Below are 18511 nucleotides of genomic sequence, written 5' to 3' on the forward strand. Positions count from 1 at the left end.
AGAGAGAGACACACAGAATCTGAAGCAGGCTCCAGGCTCTGACTTGTCAGCACAGAAGCCGACATAGGGCTCGAACTCACAGACTGCGAGATCTGGACCTGAGCGAAAGTAGAACACTTGACTGACTGAGTCACCAGGCGCCCCATGATTGGTCTTAATGAAAAACCACTCTTTCTCCCATACCAGAAACCCTGTAAGCTCTAACTTGAAAACGATTTCCAGAATCTGGCCACTTCTTACCACTCCACAGATCCTGCTCTCACCAACAGTGCCCTGTTTCGCTTTCAAAAAGAGCTTAATGAATTACAGCTGTCCTAATAGAAGGTCATGATCTCACTCCCCAGTCCTGTCCCAGTGTTGGAGCTCATCCATTAGTTCTACCTGCTTCACTGCTCTTCAGCCCCACTGGTATCCTTGCGAACCTTCGGTAAACCAGGCACACCACAACCTTGGGGCCTTTGTTCTAATTATTCCCTCTGTCTGGAATGCTCTTTTCCCAGAAACATACACGGCAAGTTTCTGACTTCCTTCAAGTCTGTGTTCAGACTGTGTTCAATGAAAGACTACTTACGACTACAGTGAACCTATCACTTCACCCTTCATCCCGATTACCCTGTTCATCCCTTTTCTGGGTCCATTACACTTAAATCCTTTCACAATATTAGATAATTATATTTATTTTTATTTAACTTACTATTTTGTTCGCTGATGTACCTCAAGGGTAGAACATGCCCAGCACACATATGTAGATGCCCAGTACATATTTATTGAATGAAAAAAACCACATATATGCTGAAGACAGAAATCATTATGCATCCTTAGTCTCCCTTTTTACTTCCCTGGTTCATGGTCTTCCCTCTTGTCCTGATCCTGTCCTTTGGCTTGAAATAGACATTGTCAAAAGGTCTCATCTTGGCTCAGAAAACCTCCCTCACCTCTCTCCCTCCCCAATCAACAGGTGAAGGATAAAAACAGACTAATAAGTAGAACACAGAACCTCTGAAATTAATATAATTTTCCAAAATCAGCGATTAAAGTGAGAGATCCATGGTGTTGTCACCTCAGTGCCTTGCAAATGCCCCGCACTGAGTCTTAACCACTTACCTGTGAACTCAGGGTCACTTTTAAAACGTCCCTTAGGTTAGATGCAAAAGAATCCCTGACCAATACTGCCACCTACCGATCAGGAAGGTGAGAAGTCAGTACAATGCGGCAGAAAATGAAATCTAGTTTAACAAAAATTAGGAAAAGACAATAATGAAAAAGTCCATGAAGTCAGTAAAATCAACCTCTTTCCCCCAAAGAGTGATAGCAAGGAGTTTACACTGAACTCTACAGCAGCAATAAGCAAAGACTGTGTACTTGTAAAGAATTAAAATAATCCACTTCAGAAAAGAGGAAACCACTCTGAGACAGTAACAGGGCAGCAAATCTATAAAAACCAGCTCTTCAGCTTTTCAACAGCACCTCTCTAAGAATTAAGATGTTTGAGAGTCACAACAAATGTATTTGTTGTTTTTATTGTCCGTCACATACAAAAACTAATGTACCACAAAGTTCACTAGGGAAAAAAACTTATAGAAAAAATATTTAGGTTAATTCCATGGCATTTATATTTGAGGTTCTACACTAAGTTTCTCCTCTTTAGAAGCACAGACTTCTTCTTTTTAAAGGATATTGTTCAATATCAATGAACACGTATCATGAATTCCAAGGACTTGAAATGAAATGGCATCTTTTTATTTATTTACCAAGATCTGGTATTCTTTTCCCAGTCAAAAGCCTCTTGTGTTTCCCTCCCCACCCCACCCCCCATATATGGGGAAGAAGGGGTAGTAAATGTGGTAAAAAAAAGTTAGCTAACATATGCTTTTAACAGCCATTTATCTAAATCATTATATTCACTTATTTTTTGAAGTTGTGCACCTGATAACATATTTTCAAACACTTATTTTTGAGTTTATATCATCAATTACTTTCAATAACTTAAACTCTATTAATAAAAGGTTTTGGGATATTAATATATACTGTTCAAAATCAGAAACAGAATACAACTTGTTTTTGAAAAATCCCAAAGAACGAAAGTTTGCTTAAGGAAAAAACTAAGGCAGGAAACAATTTTAGATCTTATGCATGTCTTTCCACTTTAAAAATTACACAGGAGCAGGAGGAGCAGTAAAAGAAGTGGCTATCAACAAAAATAGAAATAAAAATACGATACATTCATAAACATATAGGAATAAAAGTAATAATTCCAAGAGAAGGTCATTTAGAAAAACGCATTTAATTATAAAAAATTTTTAAATAAAAAAGCAATGGCACAAATCACCACAGTGTTATTTAAGTGATCATATCCACAGGCTGTTCTGTTAACAACACGCTAAAAATTTGTGACTGTTCTCATTAACAGCACTTTCCTTCCTAATTGGAGTGACATCAAGAGCTTCTGAGAATGTGTAATTGTCCCTAAAATACTACTACAAGTATCATAAACGCAGTCTGTGCAACATTCATTTACATCACCTTTTATTTACTACACTCTAAACTCATAAAATATTGAACATTTCTCACTTCATTCCTCTTATTCACAGTTCAGAGGCCCATCTCTTGTCACAATATGGTTTGTGCATTAAAATCCCTGGGACCAGTACTTGCCACAGCGTCTTTAATACATTTACTCTGATTATTTAAAGTGAATACACAAACAAAAGCTTGTTCCTATGACAGTGTCATACCCAGAAAAAAACAATTCTTCCTGCAGTCTTATTTATGTGTTAGAAAAATCCCTCTCACGGTAGAATACATTCTCAACCATTACTGGATTATGCTACCATGCATATTTATGTTAATATGACAGTAGGTAAAGCCAGCTAGAACTTCACAAATTTCACTTCGAATACAGCATGCACGACGTGATCTGGCTTTCACTCTCTTTTTATCCATAATCCAGTTATTCGACACGGATGTATTTTAATTATTCTTAGTATATAAACATTGAACATTCAGTAATAATTGGCAGTTTCTGACAGTTTTCTTTTCTTGATGGTGGATACGGTTCTGTGCACATGTGTCAGAAGAACTGAAAACCACACAAATCACTTCATGTGATACAGCAGGAAGAAAAGGGATGTTATTGTTGGAACAAATGATTCAGAGAGGAATATTAACATTGGATAGTGACGGGAATCCTGTTGAGTTCAGTCTATTTTAAGATGTATTGTCTTCATGACTAGCCCAATATCTGGTATTTGTGATGTTTTTGGTTAAAACCCAAACCTTAGTTGAAGGAAGACAGACATGAGGAGGGGGGGGGGAAAGGAGAGAAAGCACCTATTACTATGCGTATGATTTTAGGAGAAAAAAAGTGAGAGGGAAGCAGTGTTTTCACGTAAAACAAATGGTCACATCTGGGCACCTTTCACAGAGTGGAATGGCCTCCAAGCTAATTAACCCTCTTTCCTCTCATTCCGGAGATACTTGTAGGCTCATCATATTATTAATAACTAACATAATTCCGGCCGCAGCACAAATCTATAACTTTTTAAGGCTTCAGGGTGTCATTATTCAGTAGTCGGGTACATTTGAACAAAGACTCCTGCCATTTCTTTTATTTCCACTCCTGACCCAGCAAGTGTCCCAAGAAAGTCCTCACGGTTATCTGCAGCTTCAGCCTCCTACGACGGCTTTGACTTTATAACCCACTCGGCGTTGGGGTTGAGCTGATACAAGTCCTTCATGTAAGTGTCATCATCGAGGCAGCGTTCTCCTGGCAGAGAGACACGGTGTCAGTCGAATACGGTACAGAGGCGGAGGTGCATTCTGAAACTTACTCCTCATGGCTTCACTCTGACACCTTAGACTTCAACATCTCTCTCATCCTTCCCCATCTCCCATCATATTGTAAGACGTGGCCGAAATGTTGAAAGAGTCACCTTAGTAGAATTCCTCTAATGGAACGTTTTTCAAATTAATTTAGGAAGTTGAAAATGCTTTGTGTGAGGGGCTTTGAAACAGTTCACTAGAACCTTATTCACCTTTATTAAGAGGGGCAACAGTTTGGGGTCTATCGAAGTAAGAAACAACACTTCATTATCAACATCTAATAGTAAAAAGCAAGAGAAAATATATAAATATTTAAATGATCCTTGCTAATAGAGTTAACAGTTCAAGGCTTCCGATAGAGTTGCTGTTTATTTAACGAGTGAGCCTTCGTACTCCCATGTTAAATTTTCAGTATTTGCCAACATTTTTATGTCCCTGAAAAGCATTCCACAGACCTTAAGGTATTTTCAATGATTATGTTGAATTAAATGCCATTTCATTTAGTATTTGTTATCAATTTCACCTGTACCATTTTCAAGGGCTAAAATAAAAAGGCTGTTTTACATCTTAATGGAGACAAGTACAACCATGGATAACTGAAAAGGAGCATATAAAATATAAAGCGTGGTCAAAATTAATCCACTTATTCTATTTTGATTTCCGAAGTTACTAGCATGCTTGTATTCATAAGTGTGTATAGCTGCGTCTGTGCGTTTGTGCCTGTATTATTTAGTAGGCAATCAACAATGGCAGAAATAACTTCTGCTTTCACTAAAAATATCCGGGACTGAGCCGTAATAAAAATGTAATCCTGGCTTTAAACAAGCACAGCTACTTCCTTTATTAAGATGTGATGTAAGCATATCAAAAAGAAAGAAGTTCTGAAAAACTTCATTACCATTCTAGAAGTTGCTACTACTTTAAGGGAACTTGTCCTTGCTGAGGTTCAACAGAGACATTTGTACAGAGGAGCTCAAACAGAGCCTGTAGAGACAAGTCAGAGCACTGAACAAATCCACAATATTCATCAACTATCTACAGTGCACTTTAACTTCTAATTTCTTTCTTCCCCCCCCCAGAAATATAAATAATGAGCACTGGCAAGGTCCAATCAGCATATGCAATACAAAGAGAAACAAAATGTGCTTACCAATATTTCCTCCGATTTCATACAAAAAAACTTCTCCTTTCTTAAGAGTCTGGGCAATCCCACTATTAGGGACAAAACAAACTGATTAGTTGTATCATCAAACAGCTTGCAAGTAAATCACTTTAATGTGCTTGGGGAATTCTAGTTTGTGTGGAAAATTCATATCTTAGACACACTGTAATTATCTAACATTTGTATTTTCCCATCTGTTAAGTGTGCCAAATAGGTAATAAAAATGTCACACCTGTAAATTAAAATAAACAAATGGACTCATACATCGGAAGGCAAAATAATAAATCAGCATCTAAATCTGTAAAATTAAAAAGAAAGGTAACATAACACTTTAGCTGCCAATACAATTATTAACATGATCAATTACTTCGCATGAGGGCCAAAAAAGTTCTCATCAAACCATAAAGAGAAATGTTTCCACCTTAGTTTTCACACTGCATTGATTCAACCAGTATTTTTCATGTGTTCGCTGTGCTGACAACTCTACCATGATACAAGATGAATATAAAGAATAGGACGAGGTTCAGAGCCCTCTCTGGGCCGACCATTTAAACACAGGACTTAACATACACTCCAGGTAAAAGCAAATATTCATTATGAAGGCTTCACAGTAGGAGACACACTAACAGATTCATGCTCTTCAAAGAATAAACTCTTCCAGAACATTAGGTTCAAATAATAAAAATTGGTAAGATTCAGTGGTTTTCAAAACTCTGTATATGAATTACCGCGGAAGCCTGCTAAAAATTCAGACCTAGAGCTCTAGGAACTCTGATTTCGTACGCCTAGAACACATCCAAGAATGTTTTCGAATGCTCTTGAGTGGAGCTTGGTGCATGGGAAGGTTTGTGAACCGCTCTTGTAAAGTCCCAAGGATACACTCCATGCAACTGCAGGGAAAAGCAGATCTGACTTTTGTTTAAACAATCATGAAAAATACGTGCAGCAGAAGCTTTCGGAACCTCAACCTTCCGATGACTCCTCTCGGTTATCCAGCTCTAACTAGTCTGCTGTCTGTGACATGCTGGGCACTCAGGGCTTTCTTGCTCTCACACTTAAGATCCTAACCAAGAGAAAACTCACTTCTTTCCAAACCGGTATATGCTTGTTTTTAAAAGTAAATAATTATTATTTATAATATGGAATGTAGCCCAATACACTAGAATATACTACAAGTCATTATTTCTATGAAAATCAAGCTGAATGTTTTGGGAGACTTGATAAGAAACAAACAAACAAACAAAAAAACCTAGTCAGATATTGCTCTCAGGTTATTTTTCCAGTATATCTGTGTTCTTGGTCCACTTTAAAGAAGGCTCAACTGTATTTCTTGGTAAATACAAGCTTTTGCATAATGTTAATCAACAGATCCATATTTAAAGAAAAGGCAACAGCCTTATCAAGACTGGTGAGTAAATGTGACAGAGGACAAGTCACAAATCTGGTGCTTCCTATAACAGTATGCCTGCTACTATCAGGCTATACTTTAAATATTAAAGTCACAGTTCAATATATTGTGCAACTTCATGGTCACATCTTGCAGCATCTGCAAACACAACCACCAAAGTACGGACTAAATTGAACACTTGGGTCCTAACGTAAATGCTGCATAAATTAACTCTATCGAGCCTGAAAGAGCTGCTCATGTCTGCAGTGTGGCCAGATCTTCAGGCATCCACTCCGGGAGAAGGTGGGCAGTCATCCCTGGTGAGCAGAGGGGACTGATTTCATGAGGCAGAGACACCCTTTGGGGAGCAAAGACATCTGAGAAATTCCAACTGCTCCATGGCTTAATCCCCTAAAATTCCATCTACTCCCACACTCTGTACCCATGGCCCCAGATCCGTGACGATTTCTAGATCCTGGAGTGTATGGAGAGTGTTTCAAGGGAAACCTTTGGAAACGGGAAGCACACATTTCGAATTCAGCACCACCACCTATGAAATGCGTGACCTTGCAACGGCTCAGTTTTCTTATTGGTGAAACAGAAGTGTTACCAGCGCTTACTTCATGGTACTGTTAGAGGGGAGTCTGTGCCGGCTTACCAAAAGCCCAGATATTACCAATAAGCCTCTCTCCTGGCTCATCACCATCTGTTACTGCACAGGCTCATCTCTTCCCCCAATTTATAAGCCCCGAGGGAAGCTACTGTAAAACATATCTTTATGCCCCTTCCAACATCTAGCAGAGGGCCCTAAACAGAGCCCAGGCATGCTGAATACTTGTGGAATTGCATCAACATTGCAGAGGCTTTGGCAGAAAACTTCACCGGTGCCCTTGAACATTAGGGTGCCGAAATGAAATTCTACGGAAGACTAAAACAGATTTCATGAGCTGAGATGCCAGTATCCTGGATTGTTTGAAAAAAAAGTAATTTTCAGTGAGTGGAAGCGAGGGAGAAATCATTAAAATGTTAGCTAAAAACAAGAATTAGAAGGATAAAAACAGAGAGCCCAACACACTTGGTAAAAATCAGAAACTGAAGAAAAGGTATTGTGAAATGTTTCAGAGAGTATATGTATAGCTCTCCAAGGACCCCTCCTACCCCCTCGGCCTCGGAACAAAGGCGGCCAGGCTGTCCCTAAGGGCGTCGGGAGCTCTGGGTCCTGGAGACACCAGGGCTCAAGGGCCAGGCCGTCCTCTCTCAATTCTCTACACCTTTTTTTTTTTTTTTTTTTTAATTTAAGCATTTCTTTTCATTTGCTATAGCTCATAGAAAACGTTACATTTTTTTGTCTTAATCCCACTGTATCCTACGTAGTGATTTTCCTAACAGCCTCCACACAGTAATTAACCTCCAGTCAACACATTCTGGAAAGAGTATCGAGCGCTCTCATGTGCCAAGGCCACCGCGGCCACAGGAGCGCTCGACATCCTGCCGGAAACAGCTCCGCGAGCGCAAAAACCCCCTCAAATGAACTCAAGTCATTCCAACAGTCTCATTATCAAGTCTGCTCTTTACTGCTGGGAAGACGAAATTCTGAAGCACTTCACATCACCCATAGTTTTTTGTTTTTGTTTTTTCCTTTTTTTAACGGTAGGGGTGAGGAGGGAGAGCGAGAGCGAGTGAGCGTGCGAGTTATACCATGGAATGATTAAAACAAAACAGGCCTCTACCTTTCTTGGCTGAGAAACCTGGCAAGGACATCACTGGCTTTTAGCTCTTCCGTTAGCTGTATTGCCATGGAAACTTTCGAAAGATGGGGAGCTTGCACTCGAATCACTCCCTGAGGAACGTCAGCCTGCAAAGCAATAATGACACTGGAACAAAGCTGGCGGCAGCTGGAACATGTCACTCTGTACCATGCATTATATGGTAAGGGTGCTTAACTACTACGCATTTTACTTCACTACATAAAAACCTTAACTACTGTATAATGTAATTTGCTAAATTACATCAAACCTCAAATATCCCCTTAATGGTGATAGGGGAACTTTATAATGCCTATGCAGTAATGCTTAATTATTTTTAAAGATGTAAAGAATGACAGCAATAACCATTACTGCCATATTAAGTGCTGATTTCTGAGTATTATCTACGAGAGAGTGCTTCTTCATGCAGCAATTTATGAAATTGAATCGGAAAGAAGTTACTTCGTGTGCTATTGCAATGTATGCATTTAAAAAACCTTCCTGTGCACTGACAAAATGTCACAGAAATGTTCGTTCCTGGGAGTATTTTTTTTTTCTAAATGACACACACTTTCCTATACATTTGTATTGTGTCTCCTCCTCACTTGGCTAATAAGCTTACACCATGACCACACACTGAACTGAAGATGACAGGGGCGCCTGGGTGGCTCAGTGGGCTAAGGGTCTGGCTTCGGCTAAGGTCATGATCTCATGGTTTGTGGGTTCAAGCCCCACATCAGGCTCTGTGCTGACAGCTAGCTCAGAGCCTGGAGCCTGTTTCAGATTCCGTGTCTCCCTCTCTCTCTGACCCTCCCCTCGCTCGTGCTGGCTCTGGCTCTCAAAAATAATATAAAAAAATTTGAACTGAATATGACCAATTCTAAATTCTTTGCCTATAGATGTTAAGAAGTGTATATTTAGTGAGATAATTAAAGATTTTGAGGACTGTAATATCAAAATATCAGCTCTGACATTTGACATATTAGGGTTAATTAATTTCTAATGGTTCCATAACAATAAATAGTAATTTATTATTTATAACTGTATGCCATGAACAGACCTGAGAACAAATGGCATGAAGAGATTATGTTTAAAGATAATGCTCTAAATACTACAAAACCTTATTTCATTAAAATTTACTGGAGCACCTGAGTGGCTCAGTCAGTTGAGCATCTGACTTTGGCTCAGGAAATGATCTTGTAGTTCATGATCTCGATCCCCACACTGGGCTCTCTGCTGTCAGTGCAGAGCCTGCTTTGGATCCTCTCCCCGCCCTCCCCCCCACCCCCCACCTCTCCCCTGCTTGTGCTCTTTCAAAAATATACAAACATTTTTAAAAACATCAACATTTCCTAAGTATTGACTGAGTATCAGGCACTGTGCTAGGTTGACTTACTTAGTAGATAAGACACGAGTCATGTGGCACACAGTATTTTCTGTGCTCACAAAATCATTTTGTTAATGTACGTGGCCTTAAGTTGCCTCCACCATTCCCCAACATAAAGCATGAAAATACCACACATGGAATTAATATGACTTCTTTTAAAGTTCAACAAGAATAACATGGCTTTAGAATCAGGCTACAACAAAATGTAGGTGTGCCCCCCGCCCAAAACTTACACTTGCTTCTCAGTAACAAGTGAGATGTAGCACCAGAATAACAAAGAAAAGAAGCAATACTGATTAAAGGAGCGTGGGATTATGGAAGACCATGGCTTTGCTCCCCAAGGGGCAAACACCTGCTGCATCTGCAGAGACACCACACAGGGTCTCATGCCAACCTACTGCCCCACCTGACCACTCCGTGAGGGGTTCACGGGAGCACTTCCTCCCATACCAGACACTCCATGCTCCCAGCGCTGCCCACTCACCATCCTATTGGAAGAGGGACCGCGTTCCTACTGTCCTTTAACTGGTCTTGCTGCAGGTAATGGGCTCAACCCCAGTCCTGAAGGATGGCCCAATCCCAACCCATGCCCAGACCTCTCAACTCCTGTTTCTCTCCCATCCAGCCTGGCCCCTTGGCTTAGTTTGTTGACTTCCAGTTTCTAACCTCCTCCTCACCCTTAGGATGTAAATCTAAGTTACCTTTTTCCTTGATTCTGTGACAATTTACTGTCACTTGTAACATTTGGAAAAGTAGCTGCTTCTTGCAATGGATGGGGCATTTAATGGGCTAGTGTGCCTTTTTTTTTCTTTCAAAGCAGATATGAAATCAACGGTGTATCTTCTGACTCAGGGATTTGCTACAAGCAAATGTGTTTCATCTCTAGCCTGTATCCCGCTCTGGTCTTCCTACCTTCTGGCTTGGCCTCACCTGTTTCCACATAGGAGGCAGAAAACAGGAAGCTGGCAGACAGCATGAATGTTGGAATGAAATTGTAATAGCAACAGTTGAAGCACAGAGTCTGTGTCCATAAAACCCTAATCTATCTTGTCTAGTCAAGTGAGAAACAAATTTTGGATTTTGAATTCCATTATCATCATCATTACTATACTGTGAAAGGCCCAGAGCGATGGCTGGGGTTTGCAGATATTGAAATATTTTATGCTGATTAAGCAAAGTTAGAAATCTGCTTGAGTCATAATGCCAGCCATCCTTCCACACAGATCTTCATTGGCAAAAATAACAGGGACAAAAACTTCCCATGATTCCATCTTATCCAACTCTAAAATATCAAAAAGGTAGGCAAATCTGTTGCTGGCATTTAAAGTGAAGATGATAATAAATAAGTTTTTATATATAGAAAGTCCACAATAAATGAGTTATAAAAAAGCAAACTGATGCAGAAAAATAAGACACTGCCATTGAGAGTACAGAGACAGGACAATCTCCCTCTGCCGCCTGCTTCCCCGTTCCCCCACTATGCCTGTGGTACGTTCTGTTGTTTGGATTAAAAAGGCCAATCAAATTTGCTACAAATGCCCAGGCTCTCCTGTCTTCATGCACGTTTTACTCCTCTTTTGCAGTATCTTCTGCTACCAATTTCTCAAGGCCCAACTCAAATATCCCCAACTCCATAGAACCTTCCTTGATCTACAGGGTCAGAAAGAGTCTCCTCTTCAATGAAACTGCCTTATGATGGGATTCTAATATATGTCACCTGTGTTCTGGTTCCATGCCACATATGAGTCACGTCTGTCTATCTGTAGCCAGGTATCAAATGTTTATTGATTAAATGAATCACTCAAAAATAGTTCTAAGAATGCGATGTTAATGTTATAGCATTTCTCTAGGATAAAATATAGTATACAAATGTGTATTGCCTTAATAGCAAAAAAAAAAAAAAAAAAACCATTTAGGAACATTTTCTAAAAAACAAGTTGCCTCCATGTACCACATGGTATTTCCTCTACTGAGAGAGACAGGAGGGGAGAGAGAGGAAGGAAGGAATTAAAAGTATAAGGAATAGTTGAGTCGCTTACTCCCGTAGGGAGTCACCAATATTGGCATGCACTTGCTTGAGGATCCAGCCACTTGTCCCTTAAGGCACCTCACCAACAACTGAAGGCCTCTGATACTGTGGCCGTGTACACTTTCTATGAGTTCAGAGACCAGGCTCTAGACAGTACAGTCATGGTTTCCTTCTAAGTCACAGCGCTGGGGTCAGTGTGGCATCGGGGGTCACACCCAGGACAGCGCATCTGACACAGGAATCCAGAGTCTCTCCCACTGAGTTAGGAAGAAAGAGGGCCAGGGACTAGCTTCTCAGGCACGTGAGAACTCTCGGGTATTCATGAAATGTGAGGTAATCTCCGTACTACGGCTTTGTAGCGGATGCAGACGTGCATACAGACTCCTTATCACTGTGAAACTAAACTTTCTCACACCCCCCCGAGTGAGGAGGGGGTGAACTAGGCCTGTTCTGGATCAGCTTTAATGCTTCCCAAACTACTCGCTGTACTATTTTGACTCATTTCACACAGAAATGGAGTATCAGCAAGTAAGCTATTTCGAAGGGGCACATGCACCCCAATGTTTATAGCAGCACTATCAACAATAGTCAAAGTATGGAAAGAGCCCAAATGTCCATTGATGGATGAACGGATAAAGAAGATGTGGTATCTCACACACACACACACACACACACACACACACACACACACACACAATGGAGTATTACTCGGTAATCAAAAAGAATGAAATATTGCCATTTGCAACTACGTGGATGGAACGAGAGGGAATTATGCTAAGTGAAATTAGTCAGAGAAAGACAAATATCATGACTTCACTCATATGAGGACTTTAAGACACAGAAAAGATGAACATAAGGGAAGGGAAGCAAAACTAATATAAAAACCAGGAGGGGGACAAAACATAAGAGACTTAAATATGGAGAACAGACAGAGGGTTACCATAGGGCTTGTGTGAGGGGGGATGGGCTAAATGGGTGCGGGGCATTAAGGAATCTACTCCTGAAATCGTTGTTGCACTATATGTTAACTAACTTGGATGTAAATTTAAAAAATAAATTTAGGGGCGCCTGGGTGGCTCAGTCAGTTAAGCATCCGGCTTCAGCTCAGGTCATGATTTCATGGTTCATGGGTTTGAGCCCTGCATCGGGCTCTGTGCTGACAGCTAGCTCAGAGCCTGGAGCCTGATTGAGATTCTGTATCTCCCTCTCTCTCTGACCCTCCCCTGCTCACACTGTCTCTGTTTCTCAAAAATAAATTAAAAACACATTAAAAATTTAAAAAATAAATTCTTTAAAAATTAATTTAAAAAAAAAGGATATGGAGTATAAGTGCCTGGGAAAATCTTTCCATTAGGCCAAAGATGGCACATAGCACCTTCCTAGGTTGACTGGCCACACTCCTTGACAACTATGGAAATTTCTAGCAGGAAGGTGTGTGTGTATTTATGTGTATGTATATGTGTCTGCATGAGTGTGGAAGACAAAAACAATTCTTAAGAGTTTATTTCTATAGTAATACATCCCACCCATATTCTAATATAAAGATTAAGAGTCTAACTCACTTTGACTCTGCCATGCCCTTCACCGTTGAAGAAATGTGTTTACTTGGCAGATATAATGGTTACACATGAGTTTAGAAGTTGTTTCTGAAAACTTTTTTCCAGATATCCTGACAAGAGTGACCAAATGATATTTACTAAAGACGGTAAACAATAAATGGTGCCAAAGCTCTAGTTTAAATGGTGTATGACAATTATTAGGCTTCAGAATCATGCTGTATCAAATACTCACGCCATTAGTACACTAATTACAGTGAGCTGCCAAGCTTTGAATAGACACAACATGCCTGATCATTAGAGCAAACAGTCTGTTCTTAACTTGAGCCGTAATAACTGAATCTGGGAATAGTATCATCTTTGTAACTTTCCTGGTTTCACATTTTTTGGTCTTAACAGCTGTGACTCTCTCATCTTTTTTTATGCATTTATTTTTGGTGTGCTGGTGAGCTGAAGTTACGTGATAGACAGCAAGACTTGAGGAAGAGCAGTATTTCCCTAACACACCATTAAGATTTTCTCACAAAGAATTTGACAACTTATAAAATAATAATCTCTTGTGCATATAAAACTGTTATAATGGGAAAAATTATCTTATATATGGTCCTCACATGTTTTATATATTGAACTAAAGTATATTTTTAAAAACATGATTTTTTATTTAGTTAAATAAAAAATGATTTTAGTATTTCCTCATGTGTATATAAACACTACATTGCTCATCATTTTATACTCTAGATTAGAAATTCAATGTCGTATCTTTAAAAGAGATATGAATTTCTTTCATTAAAAACTAAAGGAAATGTAAAACTGACATTTTAATGCTACAGAAAAACCTTTTATCTTCAAAAGGGCAAACTGGAAATATAGCTTTCTTAAGAAAAAGGCCAGAGAGAACACATATTTTAGAAAATTAAACAAAGACATTTTAGCAAGGTATCTTAAACTAAAATGGCATATTCATCACCTTATTCTAACTGGAGGTAGAAATATGGAAGTCATTCTCTGCTATCTTGAACTGCCTCATTGCTGATTATAATTAGACCTTCATTATCCAAATGCTTAAACTTTTATCCAAACTCACAGATTCAGAGAATTGTGAAGAAGGATCTGAAATAACTTCCATATAATACGCATTTAATTTACAACAAAATTAAGTTCTGATATTTTTCTAATATGGTATTTTTTTATGCCCTATCAAATCATAGAACATCTTAAAAAGAAACACGATTTTGTGCTTCACATTGTGATTTTTCACAGGGGTACCCAAGCAGATCCAGAGACGGTGTCCAGACCTGAAGCAAATGCTTAAAACAATACCTGCAGCGATGCTCTGGGTCAAAGCTGTTAAATGAAACCAGAGATGGAAGTATAAACTGTTGGGAGCTATCTGAACTCACCGGTAGAGTGAAAATTCCTGGTGAGGGCACGGCAAGTTTGCATGGTCTCTTGCTTCCAGATAGCTCCCAAAATCTACCCTCTTGAAACTTTTCATTTCTACTTGGGCACCAAACCTCAGAGTGCTTTGTAGATTAGTGTCAGGAGTGGCCTGTCCTCCTGCCCTGTCCCTAAGGCACGATTGCACATGGTCAGGGAAAAGATGAGTAAACTAGATACACCCCAACGCAACATAAAATTTTCCCCTAAGCAAGTAAGTGATACCTGACTACCTTCTGGGCCTGAACGCCTTTGTGAAAGTCACTACTGCAATAAAATGTATCAGTCATCTTTGGGATTGTGAGAGCAGGCATTATGTCTCCTGAGAACCTGTTTTTCTGGGAACTTTCTCTTAGAGTTATAAACAGCCTAATGAATGACCCTTACTCATAAAAAACTGACCTTTCCTAAACAATGCTGTTTGCCTCTTGGTTAAAAGTCGCTTCCTTAAGGCTAGACCTGAGGTTTGTTAAAAATACCTATGACAACATGAGTGTCTGTAGCTAAGTTTTTTATGACAATCATTATTACTGGAATTGTAACTTCTGCAGAACCCATGTCCTGGATAATTGTAAAAATTATTTATGAGAAATCATTTACTGCTTTTTCTGGTCCTTGTACCGTTTGCCATAAATAAAGCTTGAGAACCAGACAGGGCACAGATGCCTGCCAGAAGGGCATCTGGTGATCAGAACGAAACTCAAGCCTCTCTCACTCTTTCTCACCAACACTGTCCATCCTTCAGGGGAACCCTGGACCTGCTGGGGCTGGCCAGCAATAAACAGAGTTGCGACCAAAGACAGGGAGCCCTCGCTTTGGACAGCCTGGAATCTACATTGTACTGATGCCAACTCCAGGATTCTTCTGCAAAGAATGACAGAAAGCGGGAGCAACAGATTTCTGTTCCATGTCCGAAGCCCTAAACATTAAAAGGCTACCAGATCATCTTGGACTCTTGGCAAGTCCTGTAAGCTCTCTAAAACTTGAGTCCCTTAACTATAACTTAGGTGTGTGAAACCAGATCATCCCGAGTTAACACGGGGGTTAATCACAGAAGGAAATTTCCTCTACCAATGAAGGGAGACATCAGCAAGCTTGGCTTATTTTGTGGAATTGCTTTCTCATAAATATGCAGTTTCTCTTTACTTTGAAAGGTGAGCTTGAAGGACAGTAGAAAAATCATACAAATCTAAGTCTACAGTGGACTTGAAACCTGTACAATTCAGCAATTTATAACAAGTTGCTCACCAAAGCAAGCTGTCCTAGACCCTTATTAGGCAGAGATGCAATCTGAGATCATTATGGGTGAAATGATGGAATGTCTGTGATTTCCTTTAAAAAAATACTAAAAGAAAAAGTGTGGGAGACAGGATCAAAGAAGATTAGAAAAATAGGTTTGATGAATACTATTCTGTTTTCATGTATAGGTAAGAAAAATTCCATAATATGATTAAATATATGTTTACATACATATAAATAATCAATGGGGAAAATCACATTTACAGTTTTTGTACAATTTACATGCCAATATCCTGCTCTGGGCGATTCTGACTCAATGGGTCCAGGGAGTGACCCAGTCAGGCTTTGTAAAAAATACTACTACAAATGTTCTCACTGCATACTTTGGATGAGATACTATTAATCTGGTCTTATCCTTCATTTTATAGAAGAAATTAAGACCCAGAGGTAAAATGATTTGGCATTAGTGTCTCACTGATGGCAGAGCTAGAGCTATATCCCCCAGACACATGAGTTCTAGAATGTTACGTGGTATGCGTATGTATGTGTGCATGCATTTGTGTGTATATGAGAGAGACATCAATAGCAACTGCAAGATGAAGGCTATCAGGAAATGATTATTTTTAATGGCCTACAAAGCCAGAACTGACTTTTCAAATGTAAAACGTACTAGACTCTATCCAATGTTAACCTTACTCAGCCTCTATAGCACGTGGTACTACTAACCAAGCCTTTTTACCTACTTGACTCTTCCTCCCGGGGCTTCTTAGACACTATAATCTTCAACTTTCTCTGACTTCCTATCATTTCTTGGTCTCTTTTACCAGCTCCTCTTCCATGGCCTACCACTAAAATGTTGGAGTCTTTGGCTTGAACAACAATCTCTATGCTAATCCCAAAAGCACACCCCCAGTGCTGGCTGTCCTCTGAGTTCCTGGCCCAATGTTGCCAAAGTACTCTCACACAGGCAAGTCAACTACAAATGTCAAAAACTGACTACCTCATCAAAAGTGTGCTCCTTTTGGGGTGTCTGGCTTCGGCTCAGGTCATGATCTCACAGTTCATGGGTTCGAGCCCCACATTGGGCTCTGTGCTGACAGCTAGCTCAGAGCCTGAAGCCTGCTTCAGATTCTGTGTCTCCCTCTCTCTCTGAACCTCCCTGCTTGTGCTGTCTCTGTCTCTCAAAAATAAATAAAAAACATTTTAAAAATTTATTAAAAGAAAGTGTGTTCCTTTTGCTTCATGCTTTAATTCAATGATAAAATTACCCAAGGTAAAATCAGTGATTCTTTCCAGATTCTTTGTCATTCTACACTCCTCATATCCAATTAGTTTCCCCATCTTGTGGGTCCTTCTGGCTCACATCTAACAATTCCATCCAATACCTCTGCTGGGTGCTGGTGTGGCCCAGGGCTATGTTAAAAATCTATATATTAAACATATGCTAACAGGGGCGCCTGGGTGGCTCAGTCGGTTAAGCCTCCGACTTCAGCTCAGGTCAGATCTCACGTTCGTGGGTTCGAGCCCCGCGTCAGGCTCTGTGCTGACAGCTAGCTCAGAGCCTGGAGCCTGCTTCCGGTTCTGTGTATCCTTCTCTCTCTGCCCCTTCCCCTCTCATGCTCTCTCTCTGTATCAAAAATAAATAAAACATTTAAAAAATTAAAAAAAAAAAAACATACGCTAACAACGGCAGTATAGGGGTGCCTGGGTGGCTCAGTCAGTTAAGCATCTGACTCTTGAGCTTAGTTCGGGTCACGGTTTCATGGTTCGTGAGATGGAGGCCGGCACTGGGCTCCGCCCTGACAGCACAGAGCCTGCTTGGGATTATCTCCCTCCCTCTTTCTGCCCCTCCCCTACGTGTGCTCCTTCTCTCTCAAAATAAACAAACAAACTTTAAAAAAAATGGTACCATTACATGTTCATTCTGTTACTACACAGTAGCTCAAGACTAGGGTATATATCCTTCTCAGAGTTTTTCTGTGATACGTAAAGAAATAGAGAATAAGAGTAAAGACAGCCAGATTTGAGGATGTATAGATTTCATTTCAAATTCCAGCCCTACCACTTCCTTTTTAGATAAGCTTAAGTTAGTTAAGATTGCTGATCCTCACTTTCTACATCTATAAAAAATGAGACAATACTACCTTATACTACAGTAAAACTGCATCATGCCTGATCTCTGGCAAGCATTCAAAATTATGATACTATCCCTTACAACTATGGTAATACTCATGGATGTGTAACTTTTCTTCAACACATTATGAATATCTTCTGACATCACATATATACTTGTATTTCCATGGTATTTCATTACACAGATACCCCACGACGGATGTACCCAATCACTTCTCTCCTTGTGGATTATTTTTGATTCTCGTCAGTATAAAGAATACGCTACTGAACTTAAACAGAACTATTTACATGTCCATCTTATTACTCCCTTTATAGGAATTTCTGAATGCAATCAACAGCATGGTTTTCAGGTCTCTGCCACATACTAACCGCTCTCCCAAGGAATTCTACCCATTTATGTACCCCCATCAGCAATGAAATTAGCTGGCATCTCCTACCTAACCTAGTTTCCACTGCTCCAATCTTTCCTTCACCTGACATCACAGCAACTATTTTATTTTTACCTTGAGAGAGAACACACATGAGCAGGGGAGAAGGGCAGAAGAGGAGGGGGAGGGAGGGAAGGGGAGAGAGAGGGGAGTGAGAGAGGGAGAGGGGAGAGAGGGAGGGGGGGG

The 18511-nt window shown here is 39.9% G+C and overlaps 1 protein-coding gene across 2 annotated transcripts in view; it reads right to left on the bottom strand.

The window, feature by feature from the left end:
• Positions 1-2264: 2264 nt before the first annotated feature.
• ARHGAP18 (Rho GTPase activating protein 18) overlaps positions 2265-18511 on the bottom strand; it is a 126594-nt gene continuing 110347 nt past the window's right edge. The window contains exons 13-15 of one of the 2 annotated variants that reach the window (XM_029945054.1): positions 8102-8226; positions 4973-5034; positions 2265-3766 (exon numbers count right to left, since the gene is read on the bottom strand). In XM_029945054.1, the coding sequence (XP_029800914.1) occupies positions 3675-3766; positions 4973-5034; positions 8102-8226 (279 nt within the window). In that variant the 3' untranslated portion in view covers positions 2265-3674. The remainder of the gene's footprint in view (positions 3767-4972; positions 5035-8101; positions 8227-18511) is intronic. The other variant, XM_029945055.1, reaches the window with a different exon arrangement.

Source organism: Suricata suricatta, chromosome 7, assembly GCF_006229205.1.
Source record: "Suricata suricatta isolate VVHF042 chromosome 7, meerkat_22Aug2017_6uvM2_HiC, whole genome shotgun sequence".
NCBI lineage: Eukaryota > Metazoa > Chordata > Mammalia > Carnivora > Herpestidae > Suricata > Suricata suricatta.